The 16,691-nt window shown below is 37.6% G+C and overlaps 1 protein-coding gene across 2 annotated transcripts in view; it reads left to right on the forward strand.

The window, feature by feature from the left end:
* The window catches only part of MSH3 (mutS homolog 3), a 115,056-nt gene that overhangs the window by 40,893 nt on the left and 57,472 nt on the right, over positions 1 to 16,691 (forward strand). For both annotated transcript variants that reach the window (XM_083817189.1, XM_083817188.1), the window contains exons 11-12: positions 6,805 to 6,889; positions 7,484 to 7,593. In XM_083817189.1, coding sequence (XP_083673315.1) covers positions 6,805 to 6,889; positions 7,484 to 7,593 — 195 coding nt within the window. The remainder of the gene's footprint in view (positions 1 to 6,804; positions 6,890 to 7,483; positions 7,594 to 16,691) is intronic.

Below are 16,691 nucleotides of genomic sequence, written 5' to 3' on the forward strand. Positions count from 1 at the left end.
ACATGTACCAGGGATACCTTGCAACTTTTAACAGGCAACTTCCTTTCAATGAAATGAGCCCACCTGGAGTGATAAACATCATCTTTATAAAATTTAAGCTCCTAATCAGAACTGAAGGAATCAAGTGATTTTGTTTTTCCAAGTGGTGTTTCATGAAATTCTTTATGAAGTAGGTTCTTATAGACATTACTATCATTAATGTAAATGAGCAGCTACTGCAGCCAAGTGTTATTAAAGATAAACAAGGTGCAAAAATTATAGATACTAGGAGGTAAATTGTACAGTTTGTCAATAAATACCAGCTGTCATATCTCAAGCTCAGTTTTACTCTATGAACCAAGGCTTTTTTTGGCAGCTTTTTAAGAACTTTTTAGGCTGTAATTTAGTTTTGTAAGATGATGTTTTATTTTGCCACGGAGGTGTGTAAATCATGTTCCCTCCTTGTAACTTTGGAAGCAGATACAAATGCTAACATCGCAATGTTTAGACAGTACTCAGCAGATCGGTTTGTTGGTGAATCCAGTTAACAAGCAAAAAGAAAACAGTCAGCACATCCTGGCTCTCTGAAAAATCCCTTGAGTTGGCTTAGTGGTATCTAGGAGTAGGGAACCAGTCTTGCAAAAACTTGTTCATAGATCTTTACTATTTGTGCAAGGTTACTAGAAAAACACACAGCCATGAAAATAAAATTATCTTCCCTTAGGTAGTTACAGCTTGTAGATTTATTATCTATGCTGAAGTGAGTACTCGAAATTATAATAATATTATACAGGTGGAATCAAAAGAAAATAGAAAGATATTGCCACTCAAGCATCTTTTCGTCCTTTTTTTTGCAGACGTATGAAAGATTGATATCCAATTTGGCTTAGGTTTGAAAATATCATGAAGGCTTAATAAATGCTTCATGAAAACAGCTTTCTCTGTCATGGATCCTGTTCAAAATATTCTCTTGGCTGTCTCAGTATGCCTCTGTCCTGTAAATAGCCAGTATTTAACTAAGTAAGCCTGGCTGCAAACTAGAAACTTAGAAATACTTTTTGTTGTCTGTAGCTAATTCACATGTTGCATGAAATTCTTAGAATTTCAAGCCTCATTTTGAAGGGTTCCCTTTTTTATTATCTTTTATTATCTTACATTATCTTTTTTATTTTAAAATGCAGCTGCATTAAAAAATGATTGCAGATGTCAGCTTTAAACAATTTTCAAATATCTTCTATAATATGTGGAAATTAAATATAACTGGGTATTCTGGATTTTGGAATGGATTTTCTTCCGTAAGTTGCACTTCCCCTCTTTCCCTCTACAAGTACCATTAAAATGTAAACAAAAACTTTGCTGAGCTTATAGGTCAATTCCTCTGGTGTCTTCTAAGCTTTCCCCCCTGCTTCATCCCCCAAGAAGTACTGTAACCTGTGGTGTCCTAGCACTGTGGTGTTATTCCCACTCATCTGATGCAACGAACTGTTTGGTATCTTGGTGATATGCTATGGAGAAATAAAATACATTCTTCAAGATAACAATGTTCCTGTGCTCAGGAGCTTGGATTCTACTGTATTTATTTCTAATGCTTTTGCTGCTTGGACTACCCAATACTGACTTCTACTTGACGTTTTTAAAGTGTCACATATATTGAAATGAGTCACGTATCTTCACATACAGTGAAGTCAGCCAAATGTTGAGCCAGGTTCAACTTAAATACTTTTTTCTAATGTCAGTGAAATATATAAATGCTGAAAAGGGAGAGGCTTTAAAACAAAGGGTGTCGAGTTCGTGGATTTTCTGTGATTCTGCAGGAAACAGAAGAGAACTAATTTCATTGTACTGTCAAGCAACTTAAAATTCCTAGGAGAATTCAGGTCAGTGAGCATATACTGATGAGTCAGTGAGCATGAAGTCAGAGCTGTGAGATAGTTTTCAGTTTATTGATGTGACACAGATCTGGATGAAAAAGACCTATTTGATAGGAAGAATGACAAAAGAAATTCTTTACACATTTGTACCTTCTTCTGATAAATGCCCCAACACTCTTCTCCCAGTTGAACAGAATTCCATCTGAAATTAATAGTATCATTCATGAAATATCACATAAATGATGAGGGATCGTCATTACTGGGGGGAAGTTAATTTTGGTTTAATATTCAGGAGAAGATATGAAATACAGTTTTAAGTTCATAAACAAAACAGTATTTTTATTTTAACTTTTTAAAGAAAAGTGTTTGTGCCACTGTAGGACCCTAGGATTTGTCTAGGCTGCACTGGAACTGCTACATCAAATAAAAGTAGATTGAACAATGAATGAGATAAGCTTTTTTACTGGTATGTTCTAATAACTCTGCCTGCTGAGACACCGTTATTGGAGAGGTTTTCAAGGACAGCTGAGTAACCAGTTTTGCTTGAAAAATCATCATTTGCATAGCATTTGTTGGGAAATGTGTCTCAGTGTATTTTTGTTTTATGTTCATGCTTTCCAGCATATTGGAAACAGAAGAGAGAGACTGTAATTCTTAGTGTTTGACCAGTGATAGATAAGCTTAAGAATGTTGGGGAATTGTGGAGAAAACAGCTGTGTTCTGAAGGCGGAGAGTAGCTTTGGGATTGAAGAACTATCAGCAGTGAAGGTAGAAGACAGAGACAAGTGAAAAAGAGAGAAGCCAGAGACAGAAGCTAAAGTGACTATGAGGGAGGTGAAGAAAGAGAGAAAGACTTCAACAAGAGGGTAGACGATTTTACTTCATAGTAGGAGTGGAAAGGAGTTTGTGAGATGAAATTGAGAGAAGTCAAATTGTAAATGCACTCAGCCTAAAATGGTGGTCTTCCTTGAATTTTCAGGGGAGATGTCATTGAAATTGAAGAAATGGTGTGTATATGGGTTCCATATCTCTTGTGTGTTAATTCCAAAAATAATCATGTATATGAGACAATGCATAGGTTTATTTCCCACACTCACAATGTGTAAGACTGAAAAAGGAGTAGTGAAAAGACTTTGGGGTGTTTCAGGGTTAGTTCAGGAGCATGAGGGACTGGAAAAGGAAAAGCCTGTTTTTCACACACCCCAAAGAGATACTCAGCAAAGGATATGCCTTATCTCTGGAGACCACAGAAGGGTGGCAGCTCTCTGGAAGTTTGGAGCTTGTATGAACGCTGAGGCTGCATGCAAGGAAAGTGGTCTGAGAGCAAACAGCCATCTGGGTAGAACAAGGCTGCAGGCCCACCCCTTGTTGGGAGTTCAGTGGAGAAAGAGGAGAAGACTAATTCAGGCTAAAAATGATGGAGGTTATTTTTGTCTGTCCTACTCCTTCCAGGTTCTCTTATTTCTGTACTTGTACTATGTTTTGTATTTCTAAGTTTTGTTTTGTGTTTGTTTGTTCATTTTATTTTGTTAACTGTTTTAGTTGGGAATTTGTGGACTGCTGTTACATCAGGGAACCAGATCAGAAATTCTAGCCCTGCAGCAATATTCACGAACAAGTTTAAAAGTCTGGTTAATTAAATAGAGAACATAATCTGGGTTTGAGGTTCTTCATGACTTAGACTGGTAAACGTCTTTCATACCCAAAGCAAATGGTTTTGAGAAATGAAGAGACTGGTTTTTACTCCTTGAGGCTGAACATGAATTCCTACAGTTCTTGTTTAAATGCATAGGTTTATTCACTCATAGAAGTTTTGAAGATGTTGATTCTAGAGGTCTGTAAAAGGTAATTGAGCAAAGAAAATCTGCTGTTTAGTAGGCTTTCAAAACAGTGTCTTGGAGCTTTGCTGTGAAGTTACTGGAGATTTGCAAAATTAAAGTAGTGGAAAGCTAATGCTTTGAATGACACATTCACCTAGGCTGTGTTGCTTAGCGTGAAATTATATATGATGTCTTCTGTGGAGAGAATGATGAATAAAGCATAGAAAGTGCCCTATTCTGTAAGATTCTCAGGATGCAGAATGACCAAGAAGATAAAATTTCACAGGTAACACACAAAACTCAAAAGTCTGCGGATGTAGTTTACTGTTCTAAAGCAATCATAGTAACCCCCATAGTAACTCATTGTTAAGTGAGGTTCTGCTCTGAAAAGCTGTTTTATGAATAGCAACCTCTTTCTAATAAGCATTCCCTAAAAGTCATATAAATCCTACAAGAAGCTTGCATTTCTGTTTGTTTCCTCTTTTCATTTTTCTCATCCCAGGCAGCGTAATCCTACCTTGGCCTGCTCTTCAGTAGTGGGATAACCAGCTATTTCCATCACTAGTGCTTTGCGCAGTTTAAGTACTTCAGGTAGCTGCAAGTCTGTTCTTTGAAACTCAGGTCACACTGTCACCTGCAGAAGGAACTAATGTGTAGTGCTCCATCTGAAGTGATTTTGAAGAGTCATGTTTGCCGATGCAGAAGACGGCTGATACCAGCACATTTAGAACTTCTCACGAGGATTGTGTGACACCCTCACTGTAAAACCAGCGCTGGCTTAATATTTGTTTACAACCTCCTTCTCATGTAATTTAATCCCTAAATTCCCTACAAAGAGTCTGCCTTTGTTCACATTTTTATCAAGTTCTGATCCCAAGCTGAAGGAAGATGAAGGGGTGGAAGCAAAACATATCTTTGCTGTGACATCTGGAATTGTTGGTTGGGCATATTCTGCAGTTGATCTTGGCTATTATTCATGTACTTTAAGCTCTCAATTACCAGGGTTAATAGCAGGGTTGGAGTAACTCAGATAAAACTCACAGCTGGATAATATAAAACATAGATAATTTATGCTGTGAGAACATCTTTAGCATATCTGCTTCTGGAGGGCTAGTAAATAGAGTCTGCCATGGAGCAGAGTTAGTTGTCTTCAAATGCCATCAGAGAATAAGCTTGCTGTGGACAGGATGTGCTCTACGTTAAGTGCTTGGAGGCATGGAGCTTCATCCAGTTGAAGTGTGGAAACGCGAGAACCAGTAAATCTGTAATCTTGAAACTCATGGGTAATCGAGTGTTGATAGGGACAAACAAAAGCGTTCTTTATGCTTTCAGGAATAAAAAAAAAAGGTGCAGTTCTTACACATTAAATCCATCTGGCTTTAAGAGATCACAGACTTGAGTAGTGGCAAATCAAAATGCAGCAAAGTCTTGTGGCTTTTTTTTTTTTTTAATTGGTTGGAAACAGAAGTTCTGAGGTACTAACAGGCTAACTCCTGTTCTTACCCCTGCCATCAGAGTTGTTCCAAAGAGTGTTTATCAATATGGTGATAGGCGATTTATATATATATGTATATATATACACAGGGGAAGATGCAGGTTAGGAAAGCCCTAGATGTAGATTAGGTGCTTTTGGAAGGGTGGGTAGGATTTGGCGTTGATTATGGGGACTGGAAGCCGAGTGGGAATCATTCCGATTTAATTTTTTCCAGCACCACCAGTTGTGACAGAATATCATGAAATTTTGTTTTGTTGCTTTTAATGTTGTGTAATTTGGAAGACAGTGCTTCTTTTGTCTCCAATGTTTTGTTTTGCTGGTCAAGTTTGTTGGTTGCTGTGATAGCACAATAGAGCAGAATAATGCTGACTGTGGGTGTTTTGAGTCAGCTGTACTTTCCAGCTGTCCATGAATTTATCCCCTCAGATAAATCAACTTTCTTTTTAAAATAATTCTGCAGAAAGTACTTTTAATTTGACACATTATTTAAGAACATGTTCACTAGCAGGCCCAAACACCTGCAAACAACTTGAATATATACCATTACCCTCTGAATATTTCATGCTGCTGGAAATTTTAGTGCCTTTTTTTTTTTTAAATATAGCAATAGTGCAGCTGTGTATGCCTAGCAGAAAAGTTCAAGCACTTAGTGCTCCCCCACAGAATTAAAGTGGAGTGCACTCAAAAAATTGTATGAAAATTCAAGAAAGCAATTTTAAACCCTACCCAGCAAGTCATTCTTTTCAGGCTGAGACAATAAAGAGCGTCCTAGATTTTGTGCAAAGTGCAGTCAGCAGTATGATTAACCTAGACAATCATGACTTGATTTGTCAAAAGCATTTAGTGGGGTTCTTGCACTTCACTTCACTGTCCCAACTACTATATTTGCATATCTTAGACTGAGATACTTTTCACACCTAATATTACATATTAATACAGTTATTAATGATGGTTCTATTCAGTGTTTTGCTTAGCTATACATAAACAACATTTGGGTTGGTCTCTTCCTGTTGTGTTAGGAAGAGTCAAAAAGTTAAGTCATTTTGGTCACAGTTATGTCATATTAAAAAGAAAATGAAATAGTTTAAGTATGCCATATTTTTCTCTTCTTAAATAATGGCACTAACAGGCAGTTTTAAATTGGTAGTAGTAGAAAGAAAAATTAACAATATGTCTTTTGTTATGCTGTTTTGATGTTGAATGGTGTTAAAATCAGTTTTGCTCTCAAGGTATTAATTCTTACTATTATCCCTGCCCCTAATCCTACATTGATCAGAACAGTATGCTAACAAAAGCATGTACTTCCTTAATTTCATCGTAGACTGAAGAAGGGGCATTTCCTTAACAATTTAGTGCATTGGGATTAGATGACAGGAAAGCTGGATTTTATTCTAAGCTTTGTTGGAATCATTGAAGGAAGTTGGGCAAGCGAGTCTTCAAATCTTGTTTATCTGAGCAGTAAAACAAAAGATGTTATTGGTGTTCAGTTCTCTTATTTATCTGAATTGATTTTAATTTCTTACTTTTTTTTTTGTGTTTTGTTTCATATAGCTGATGAGTTCTCTGGTGTGAGGAATTTGACTTACCATTAAATATGTACCCATATTTGAAATATAACCTCTGAAATTCCTTTCCTCAGCAATTTCAAACGGTTGTCAAGTGAAACTGAATACATGACAATTAATGGGACAACGATGAAAAATCTTGAAATTTTACATAATCAAGTAAGGAAAAATGGAGTGTTTTTTTTTCAATGTGGAGATTTTTAGAGCTGTTTGACATACTGTTCCCAATAAAGTTAGTTAAGTTGGTTTGAAAATATCAGCCAGATGTTAAAATTATTTTAAATGGGATCAGACTGAAGGAGGGTTATATTTTCAGAGGCATAAATGAAAGATAATCTCTACTGACTCTAAGTATGAGCTAGGAACTTTATTGTACTTTGACTAGCAAAGACGTTTCCTGAAGAGCTTTCAGAGTTCTTGAAAAAGTGCTATCAAGTGGTATAGATGCAGTAGTGTTTTTTTGTTCGTTTGTTTGTTTTTCTGTGCTAGTGGTTTATGTACAGACTTAATTTAACATGTTGGCTTTATTTGTGTAATTTTCTAAAAACATTTTCTGACTAAAGGAAAAACATACTCAAGTAACTCATGACTGCTGGAGATGTTTTATGTAAGATGTTATTCATGAAAAAGATCAGTAAACTAACGTAGTTGCAATATCTTGAAGTCCGAACAGAATGCTTACATAGTGAAGATTCTTAAAGTACATAACTGATTGCTCAGTTAAAAATAATTATGCTATTTTTATTATTTTAGACTGATATGAAAACAAAAGGAAGCCTACTCTGGGTCTTGGATCATACTAAAACTTCCTTTGGCCGTCGGAGACTGAAGAAATGGGTAACTCAGCCCCTCATGAAATCCAGGTTAGACATCTCTTTATCTTAGTATCCTTTTTCAGACCATGGGTGAGGATTACCTGCTGGTGGAAGATACTTTATTCGTAAATTTGCTAATTAGTGTTTCATTTGTTTCTTGCCTCAAGCAAGTATTTGCATTCTTAATGCGTTTTATTTGTTCTGAATTAGTGGTGGACGTTTCTGTTATCCCTGTAAACAGTGTGTTGAATATGAAGTGTTTCTTTTTATCAGTTCTGAAATGTGATGATTGTTTGCTCAGTCATGTATTTTAAGATATGCTTTATATTGTAATACTTTGGAAATGCCTTATTTTGTAATACCTATCATCTTGGTTTTACTTTGTCTTGAAATGGACTCTGCCTTTTCTCATTTCTCTTTGCAGGCCTTATTGGACTGTTGAACTTGCTATTACATACCAGTACTGAGTCTTTACACGTGATATTTGTTCACCTACGTTTTAAGTTTTTGGATCTCTTCCTTTGCACATGAATATTCTGAGAGTTATCAGTGTAAAATTAAGTCAGTTGTGTTATGCATCTCAGCTACGCTTTACAGAAAATAATTTTAGCTTGGTTAACTAAAATAAATTTTCCCACTGTTTTATTTTTGTTTTTGATTTACTAATATAGTAAACAGGACAGGTTTTAAAGTATACCAGCACTTTAGCATCTTGCTGTTACTGATAGTCAACAAATGTTTCTATTGAAGTAATTTTTTTTTAGCCAATTTTTTAATATGCTAAAGCACTATATACTTCTGAAGTATGGCTGCTAAATTTTCTTACTAGACTTTTTGTCAGAATCTGTTGTCAGTAGTTTAAAAAAAAAAAGTATGTAACTATTTTTCCCCTACTATTTTGTTGATGTAGAGTATTAGAGACCTGTTTCCTGTGTAGGAGCAATGCTGGTTAGATGGTATCACACTGCGATTTCTGGCAGGGATTTAATATATTGATTACAGTATTTTTTTTTTCCTTTTCATAATAGCTTGTGTAGAATTTACCTACTTGAAAATGGCTTTCAATGTACCCTTCCTAAACTGTATTAGACTTCAGGGAAGTTGATTATTTGTCTGGTGTTCACCTTAAAAGCATCTGGATAGAATTTCTGGGCCAATTTGCAGAAATAAATTGAAATAAATTACTTCAATTCTTTTCCAGCCCTATAGGCACCCTAGACCCTTTTGGGAATTGTTTGTAAAGTTGTCAGAGGGGGGAGCCAGAGTACAGGCTCTGGGCTCATGCAGTGACAGCAGTGAAGATGGGGACCTGTAAAGGAGTGGCTCTAACCATTTTGCTCCCAAATGATCGCGTATGTGATGCAGCATGTGAAACAGCATTCAACAGTAGTGTAGATAGTCTTTGTCTGGACATAAGACATAGAGCAATGCTTGCTAGGGGACTTCAGGCCTTCTTTTTTAACTAGTAAATTTAAATTCTCCCTTGTCTCAATGCAGAACCAACTTTAGAACTTCTCAGTTTGGGTCGCTCTGCTCTTTGCTACTTGTGGAAAATCGAGACTTTTTCAATCTATTTTTCTCAGTATGGGAGGAAGTTATATGGCTACAGTTAACAATACTTTTTGGTTGATGTGGAAAAAGCTATTTTGTTTCTATGTACTTTTTCCCCCGTCCTAACTAGAAGTTGTAATTCATGTACTTAGTGCATCAGACATTCAGTGGTATTGTTTCCAGTAATGCGCACAAATGCACTTAGAGAACATTCTGTAATTGTAATTCACCTGTGCCTCCTGGAGTGTCATTTTCAGCGGAAGCAAGATTTCTATACTATATCTTTTCCAGTCAGTGGTAGGTGCATTTCCCTTGGCATATCAAAAAGTGAGAGGGTGTAATTACAGCTTTATGCCTTGTAGCTGAAAACCACTTGGGATGATGACTAGATTTCCAGTGGAGAAACACTGTATCAAGCTGAGTACAGGTAGAAATGTGTACAGAAAGATTATTTGGGCAAACGTAAAGGTATCCGTTAGCTCATCGGTGATGTAATGCATTTAAAGGCTTCCAAGTAAAGGCATGTGCAATTTTGAGGAAATGAAGAAAAGAAAAACAAAAGACGTAACCAAGAAAGGTGTAGTGTCCTCACTACTCACCTGGTTATACTAGGATGTCATAGAAAAGAATGTATGAATCATTGATGACTGATTTTTTTATTATTATTATTTTTTTTTATTTTTTAGGAGGAATTGGGAAAGTCACTGTTTTTTGTAGGAGCTGTATTTGTGTAAATTATAAAAGCATTATCTTGCCTATGTTGCCTTTGAAACATAACTCCCATTGAAGGTCTTTCTCACCTAACCTAGTGAAAAAAAAAAAAGGAAATCGAAAGTTGAGTTGTTCAGAGCATTTTGATTGAATAAAGCATGCTGTTTCCTGGTAAGGCTGTGGGGTTTTAGCAAGAGAAAGAAGAGATAAAGACAAAGGGCTAAGGCACCCATTTCAGAACAAAGTGTTGTATAAGAATGTGGTCTTTTGTGTTTTTGTATGTGTGTAATGTTTAATTTCTTTCCTAATACAAAATTAAAGTTAAGCTAAGAACCACTGAAGTTGATGTGAAGCAGTCATGGCTTTTTCAATAGCTACAGGAAAAAGAGAAAGATAAGCTTAACACAGGCTTGTGGGTCTGGTTTGCAGTTTTTGTTTCTTCTTTAGTTGTATGTAGTGGATATGTTGTCCTGTGGCTGCGGCATAAACAGCAGCGCCAGGCAGTTGTGGACAGCCTGAAGCCTCATTTCTCTAGTGAGTTTTTCTCAGCCTGTTACATCCATGGATACCCACTCCCACTCTGATTCTTGCATTTCCATTTCCTGTTTCACAAGCTGAGTGTTAGAGCTAACTCCAAGCTGTAGCTGTGCTGCTTGCACGGTTGGGAGTCCAAAGACAACAGGTAGCTGTTGAACTGATATTGCATCCTTTTGCTCAGTGGGTAGTAGTTGGGCTCTGTGCCTTACCCAGCTATTGATTCTCCCACAATCTGTAGGAAATTTGCTTCCATGAGATCAAACACATGCCTTCCTCCACCTTGTCAAGGTTAGTTCGAATTGAAGAAAGAGTTCAAAACTGACAAAGGCGGATAGGTAGCACAATTACATGAAGTTTTATTATGTCCATATTAAATTGACTATAAAGCTGATAAAGCTGTGGCGACGTACTTAAAGTAGAACTTGAGATAAATGATGGATGTATCATGCAGAGCAATTTATAGCCATTGTAGGAGAGTTTGTGTGCAGAGAACTCTGTGGCCTGTACGTATAGAAAGCATTGCATAAGAGTCTTTTTTCTAGTCTATTCCTGGAGAGGTAGAATGTCTTAAATATCAGTGGGTGGACATCATGAAGTGGTATTTCTAGTACTGTAGCCAGGGAGAAGGTGGAGACTTTGCTATCTAAGTGGAAGATAATCTGGGAAATGCTAGTGTTTCCCTTTGCTGCGAAAGTGCTTAGTTTATGAGTTAGAAAAGTATATAGTCCAAAATTTGGAAAGCTTAGTTGGAAGGGCAGCTGACTGAAAGCCATAAAACATTTGTTGTGTGTGTGATATGAACATGTTAGTTTGCACAATGTTCTGGCTCTCTCTTTGGGATGGTATCTATTTTACTTTGAGGACGGTGTTCATGGTTTGAAGTAGGTTAGACAGGCAGCATGAGCCTCGACTGCTTAAAGTCTACCTTAATATTCTGTTTACGGCACGAAATGTAGAAGTTAATAAGGTTAATGGTGTGATTGTGGAGAGCAGAGTGCACGAAGCTTACAGCTCAGAAGTCATGCAACTTTCAGCGTGGAAAGCGTGCTCTGGGCTTTGGGGCCAACAAGCTTTGTCCTTGTCAGCCTGTGCTGAAACCCCCTGCCTACGCATCAGATGCAGATCAGATCACATCATCTGACTTCAGATGCACGCTTTGGGGGTACGTGTGTTGCTTCTGGTGTACTGCAAGTCACCGAATACTCTCAGCGTACCAGAGTAAACTTAGAGCAAAAAATTAAAAGCCACTTCAAGAGACATAGTCGCAGGAGGAGGGCAGTGACCAATGGCTTCACCAAGCTTTGGGCCTTTGCCGTGACAGAGGCCTCGTTGGACAGCAGCGGGCCTGCACGGCACAGGGCACGGTGCCCATTTCTGTGGGACTGGGAGGGGGCTGGGGACACAGACACCTCTCCCGATGCCTCCAGGCTGACAGTGCGAGTCTGGAAGTGCGGAATGAGGGAGTTCAGAAGTGATCCTGACCACGTACCTGGCAACGGAGCCTCTTTTTGCCTGCTCCAGGGGGTGTCAACTAATGCTACACTTACTGCCTCCCTCCCTGGGGCGAGTGCGCCTTTCGGGCCCCCCTCACCCCAACCTGTCTGTGTATTTCACCTGTTTCACATGCGTGTCTCCACGACGCATTGCTTGCCAGAACTGATTATAACACTTATAAGTCCTTTAACTGTCTGTGTAGTTTTTCTTGCCTGTGTTTGTATGTAATTGATTTTATACTCATTCGATGCTTTTCTAGTTAAAGCTGATGTTTAAACCTCAAGGAGAGAGGATAAGTGTGTATATTTAGAGAGCTGCCAAAAACATTTTAAGCTTTGCTTTTCAAGGCTACATGAACCATATTTTTAATTACCCCTCACAAACAGGATTTTTGTTTTTCCTGTGATTCCAATAGCCTTTGTAATACCCTGTTTCTTCCAGTTCTGGATGAGATGATGCTTTTGAGGCTGAATCAAAGCCTTAAAGGATAGTACGAATAATTTCTATTAGTCTAAATGTGCTTTGCCTGCAAGAGCGTAGAATGACTGTAGCTTTAGCAAATTAGGAACTGCAGATGGTTCCTTATGTCCCTCTACAGAGGAGGAAGGGTAGAAATTGCTATTCCTAATGCACGATGCCTTTTATTTGGAGGAGATGTGCAATAGAACAGGGAAAAAAGCGGTCCCTTTATAGGGATGTTGGCGATGACATGTCTTTCCTAATATAAAAACACACCATTCTGATTCCTCTTGCTTTGAATGTATCGAGTCCTATTGTGTTTATACATCTGTACATAAAGTGCAGTCTGAATGGAAAGTCTTTCAAGTTTGACTGTGTCCTCGTTCCCATATCTAAGACAGCTGGGTTGTAAAACAAACTACCTAAAGGTTTTTAAAGATACCCATCCTAATTCAGATTTAGACTGATCACCATTTGTCACCATCATCATCCAGACCTGGATGAGAATCTTCTTTTGTAGCAGAGATTTAGGAACGAAGTCTGTCCATCCTACAGCACAATTTTGTGGGCTAAATTTTCCTCCTGAGCATAAAGACTTCATAGCATCAGTGCCAATATAAAATGCACAAATGCAGGTTACAACATATGCCTGAAATCTCAAAATTGTTATAAAGAAAAAGATTGCAGCATCATCACATGCATTCATTCATTTTGCTAGCCGTGTTTTGGTACCGTTGAAAGCTGCCTCTAACTGTTTATAAGTGTAGTAATCAGGCATTCATTCATGTAGGCTAAAGTAGCAAACGGTTTTCTTTTTTGGCACAAATAGCTGAAATATATTGTGTGTGAACATAAACAAAAGTGTTTGATTACCATTTGCATATTTTTTACATTCTTTTAACAGATGTGAAGACAAAGTTTATAGTGCTTGTGTATTGCTGTTAAGTATTTGAGATCTACTCAGGAATATTGTCTTCTTGTGGCAGTGTGTTTATTTAGGGGAATGTTGGACCACTGTGAAGGGGAAGGAGACACTGAGTTTGAGAGTAAATTACTGTTTCTCCTGTATATTGGAAAAACAAGTGAACAGATCCAGAAGGATGTTAATTTTTTAGGTTTCATGTAAATTTCACTGTAGTAATTATTATACTTATTTGTATTTTTAATCGCTGCTAATGTATAAAATTACAGTGGTCACAGTAGTTTAACAGTTGAAGATTTAGCCTATGAAGTCACATGAATTTCAAAGAAAACTGTTGAAGCAAAAAGCCAGATAGACTGTTTCTTGTTTCATTTTGTTCTGTTTAAAAGACATACACAGATTTCTCATTGCTAAGTGGTAATACTGCCATGGCTTTTTTTCGATACTTGTAATTTCTTGTTGTGTGAGACTCGTATAAAGTCTTCATTTGCAGACTATGTTCTGTAGGAACGTCAAGAAAAAGGCAAAGAGAGATAAAATATAAAACAGCAGAAGTCTATACAGCCTTCGTGTTGTCCTGTGCTTGAAAGTAGCCAGCATCAGGGGCCAGGAGGAGAGGAGAAGAACTGGGTGGCTGGGTAATGTTACCTCCCCAGAGCTTCCCGGCAGTGTGCAGTGTGGGACCTTCCTCTGGCACCCATGGCATCCACGTGTATCTTGGATTTTCCCAGTGTTTAAGGAATGCATTTTCTGTGTTCAAAGCCCTGTAGCTAGGGAGGAGGCTGCTAGGGCTATGATCTAGGCACAGTTCATTGAAAACTACATTTGATGTTGCGTGCCCTGCGTTTTTATTTTCCAGGTGTTGAATTCCTGTCACCAGTAGTCTTGCATATTGTTGTGGTCTTTGAACAAATTTAATAAAATTCATTTCAATTTTATGCATTCACTGTAGGTGAGCTATAACCTTGCCATGATGAATGAACCCATATTAACAGCATTTTTAAGATAAATGTTTTCTGATAAATTCTTAGTTGTAATTATTTACCTTGTATAAAAAAAATAAAACCTTATATGACCGATTTTTTTTTTAGGGCTCTTATGTAGTGGTTACATAATCAGTTTCAGTATGCTTTAAATGTACTGATCAATTATCACATCTAAAAATGTTAGGTTTGCTTCACTCTATGGGAGATATCTAAGCAGATCTGTTAGGGTTGCTGGTTTCAATTGTTAAGATGTTTAGGTGTTAGTTCGGTGCACTGCATTTGTATCTGCAGCCTTCTGTTATGGCAAGATAATTTTTAGTGCAGGATTCAAATATTTTTCTATTTGCAAATTTTCTTTCTTGTTCACGTATATGGCAGCAGAATAAAAGAGGACAGTATCACATGGTTTAATTTAAGTAGTTCTTCTAAATAACTAGAGTCAAAAATTCTGTAGTTCAATTTTGTATGCATACATTGCAAAGTGATTTTAGTTTAGTATTGTATTAATGTTGCTATTCTTAGATGGAGAGCACGGCAGAAGTCAGTATTGCTTTTAGTCAGCTGACTTATGTTGCATTATTTTGCAGAAGATTGCGTGGAAAATTGGATATTATTCAGATTGCTGACATGGTTTATAGAGATGGGAAAGAATATGATAATAGTGGACCTAAAAAGAGAATGGAGTTGTGGCCAATTTATAAAATATGAGACACTTTCTTAGCATAAGTTATTGAGTTTCTTTCAATGTTAGATTCTGATTTTCTAGTGGTAGATTTTTTTTTTCCAAATCACAAACAGTAGAAATCCTAAACTGTAAATCAGATATGCTGAATAATTGTGAGTGAAGTATCAGTTTCTTTTGAGGTAGTTTAATAACTTATCAGCATAGTATATTGGTGATCTAAAAAGTGTTTATTAGTTTAAATTATAAATATTTTTAATGTGTCAAAGCATACTTTTGAAATTCATCATCTGGCTATTTTTATCATTTCCTTGTCCTTCCATCCTCATATACATGCAGTTTTGCATAATTTTTCACAGTACGTTCTGGCTTTCAAAATAGGAATCCCTGTATGTTTCATTTACAGGTGGAAAAAATGGGTCATTTGATACTGGATGCCATTCTCCTGACCCTTTCTGATTTGTAGGATTAAGGCAGAAAAACTGTATGGACGCTTAGTTTTAGATTACTGGAGCTACAGTAACATAGCCATATGTGTGGATGATTAAAGGGCAGATTAAGCTTTGAAGGGAGGAGTTTTTTGAATATCTGCATCTATTTTACATATTACTACATGTTTTCAAATGGACAAATAGATATAACCATGCTGTTTGAATTAAGTTGGCAGTGTTCTGGAATATAATTCTGATGCTTACATAGTCTTTTTATAATAAAAATACAGATGATTTTCTTCTTTAGGATGCATGTGTTTATAATTTAGCAGTCCAGCACTCCCATGCACAGAGAATTACAAGGTCTCAAGTATAGAGAGTTTTAATCATTCTCCGTGAAGGTGTAATCATGGCTGATGGTTCTGACCTTTTAGAGTTTCAGTGTAAGCTTTAGCTACCTTCAAAGCTGTGCACGCAGAGTGCTTTATTACTTTGACACTGATACTAACACATCCCAATTTCGTTTGCATTATCCAGCTGTCGTTTCAGAGAGCTTCGCTAATTAATGCACAAAGCTTAAATCCGCTGCCTTGAATACGTTTTGTGGAGGCCAGAAGCCTGCTCTTAGGTTATTTGGTTGCATAATTTTTAGTAACGCTGCTGGCCTGCAGTAGGTATGTGACCATGGCTCTCAGGGATGAGATTTAAAACTCAGGTATGCAGTATGCTGAAAACAGCCCCTTTTTCAAGCAGTTTCTGGCGGTTTCACTGATGGTAGCTGCATGCTGCTGCTGCTGTCTGCAGGTTGCCTGGCTGCCATTGCAAATCCTGGCGTTGTGTGGCAGAGCTGCTCTGGGAGCGAATATATGTCGTTTGTGGTGGATGGGGGAATGGTGTTACTGTTTTTAGTATAAACCAGTATGTCACTGGAAAATCCTGGCACTTAGGTGCTACTACGTTTATGTGTATCTGAGCGCACATCCAGTCGTGTCGTTTTCCCTTTTTCACGTGCAATAAAATTTCAAGGCCTCTTAGATATAGTGGCCTTCAGGGCCAGAGGCCTCTGGATGCTCGTCTGTTGTGATGTCTGCAACCTGCAGAGCTGCCTGATTTTGTTGGATTCCTCACAGGTGGTATTTGCTAGTGGCTGTAGTGGCAAAAGCTGTGAACATTATGCATCACAAGCAAGACAGGCAGTCTTCCCCAGGCTTTCACATTTTGATTACATGCTTACTTTTAGTTTCCCTATGCCGGCTAACCTCTAATCATCTGTGAGAAGACATGTGGCTGGGCTGTATCTGCCCCGCATGCACTCGGCTAGTACATGAGATGGCTGTATCAAATGAGTGCTTTCTTCTTAACCTACAAGGATG

Source organism: Anser anser (genome assembly GCF_964211835.1).
Source record: "Anser anser genome assembly, chromosome: Z".
NCBI classification, from domain to species: domain Eukaryota; kingdom Metazoa; phylum Chordata; class Aves; order Anseriformes; family Anatidae; genus Anser; species Anser anser.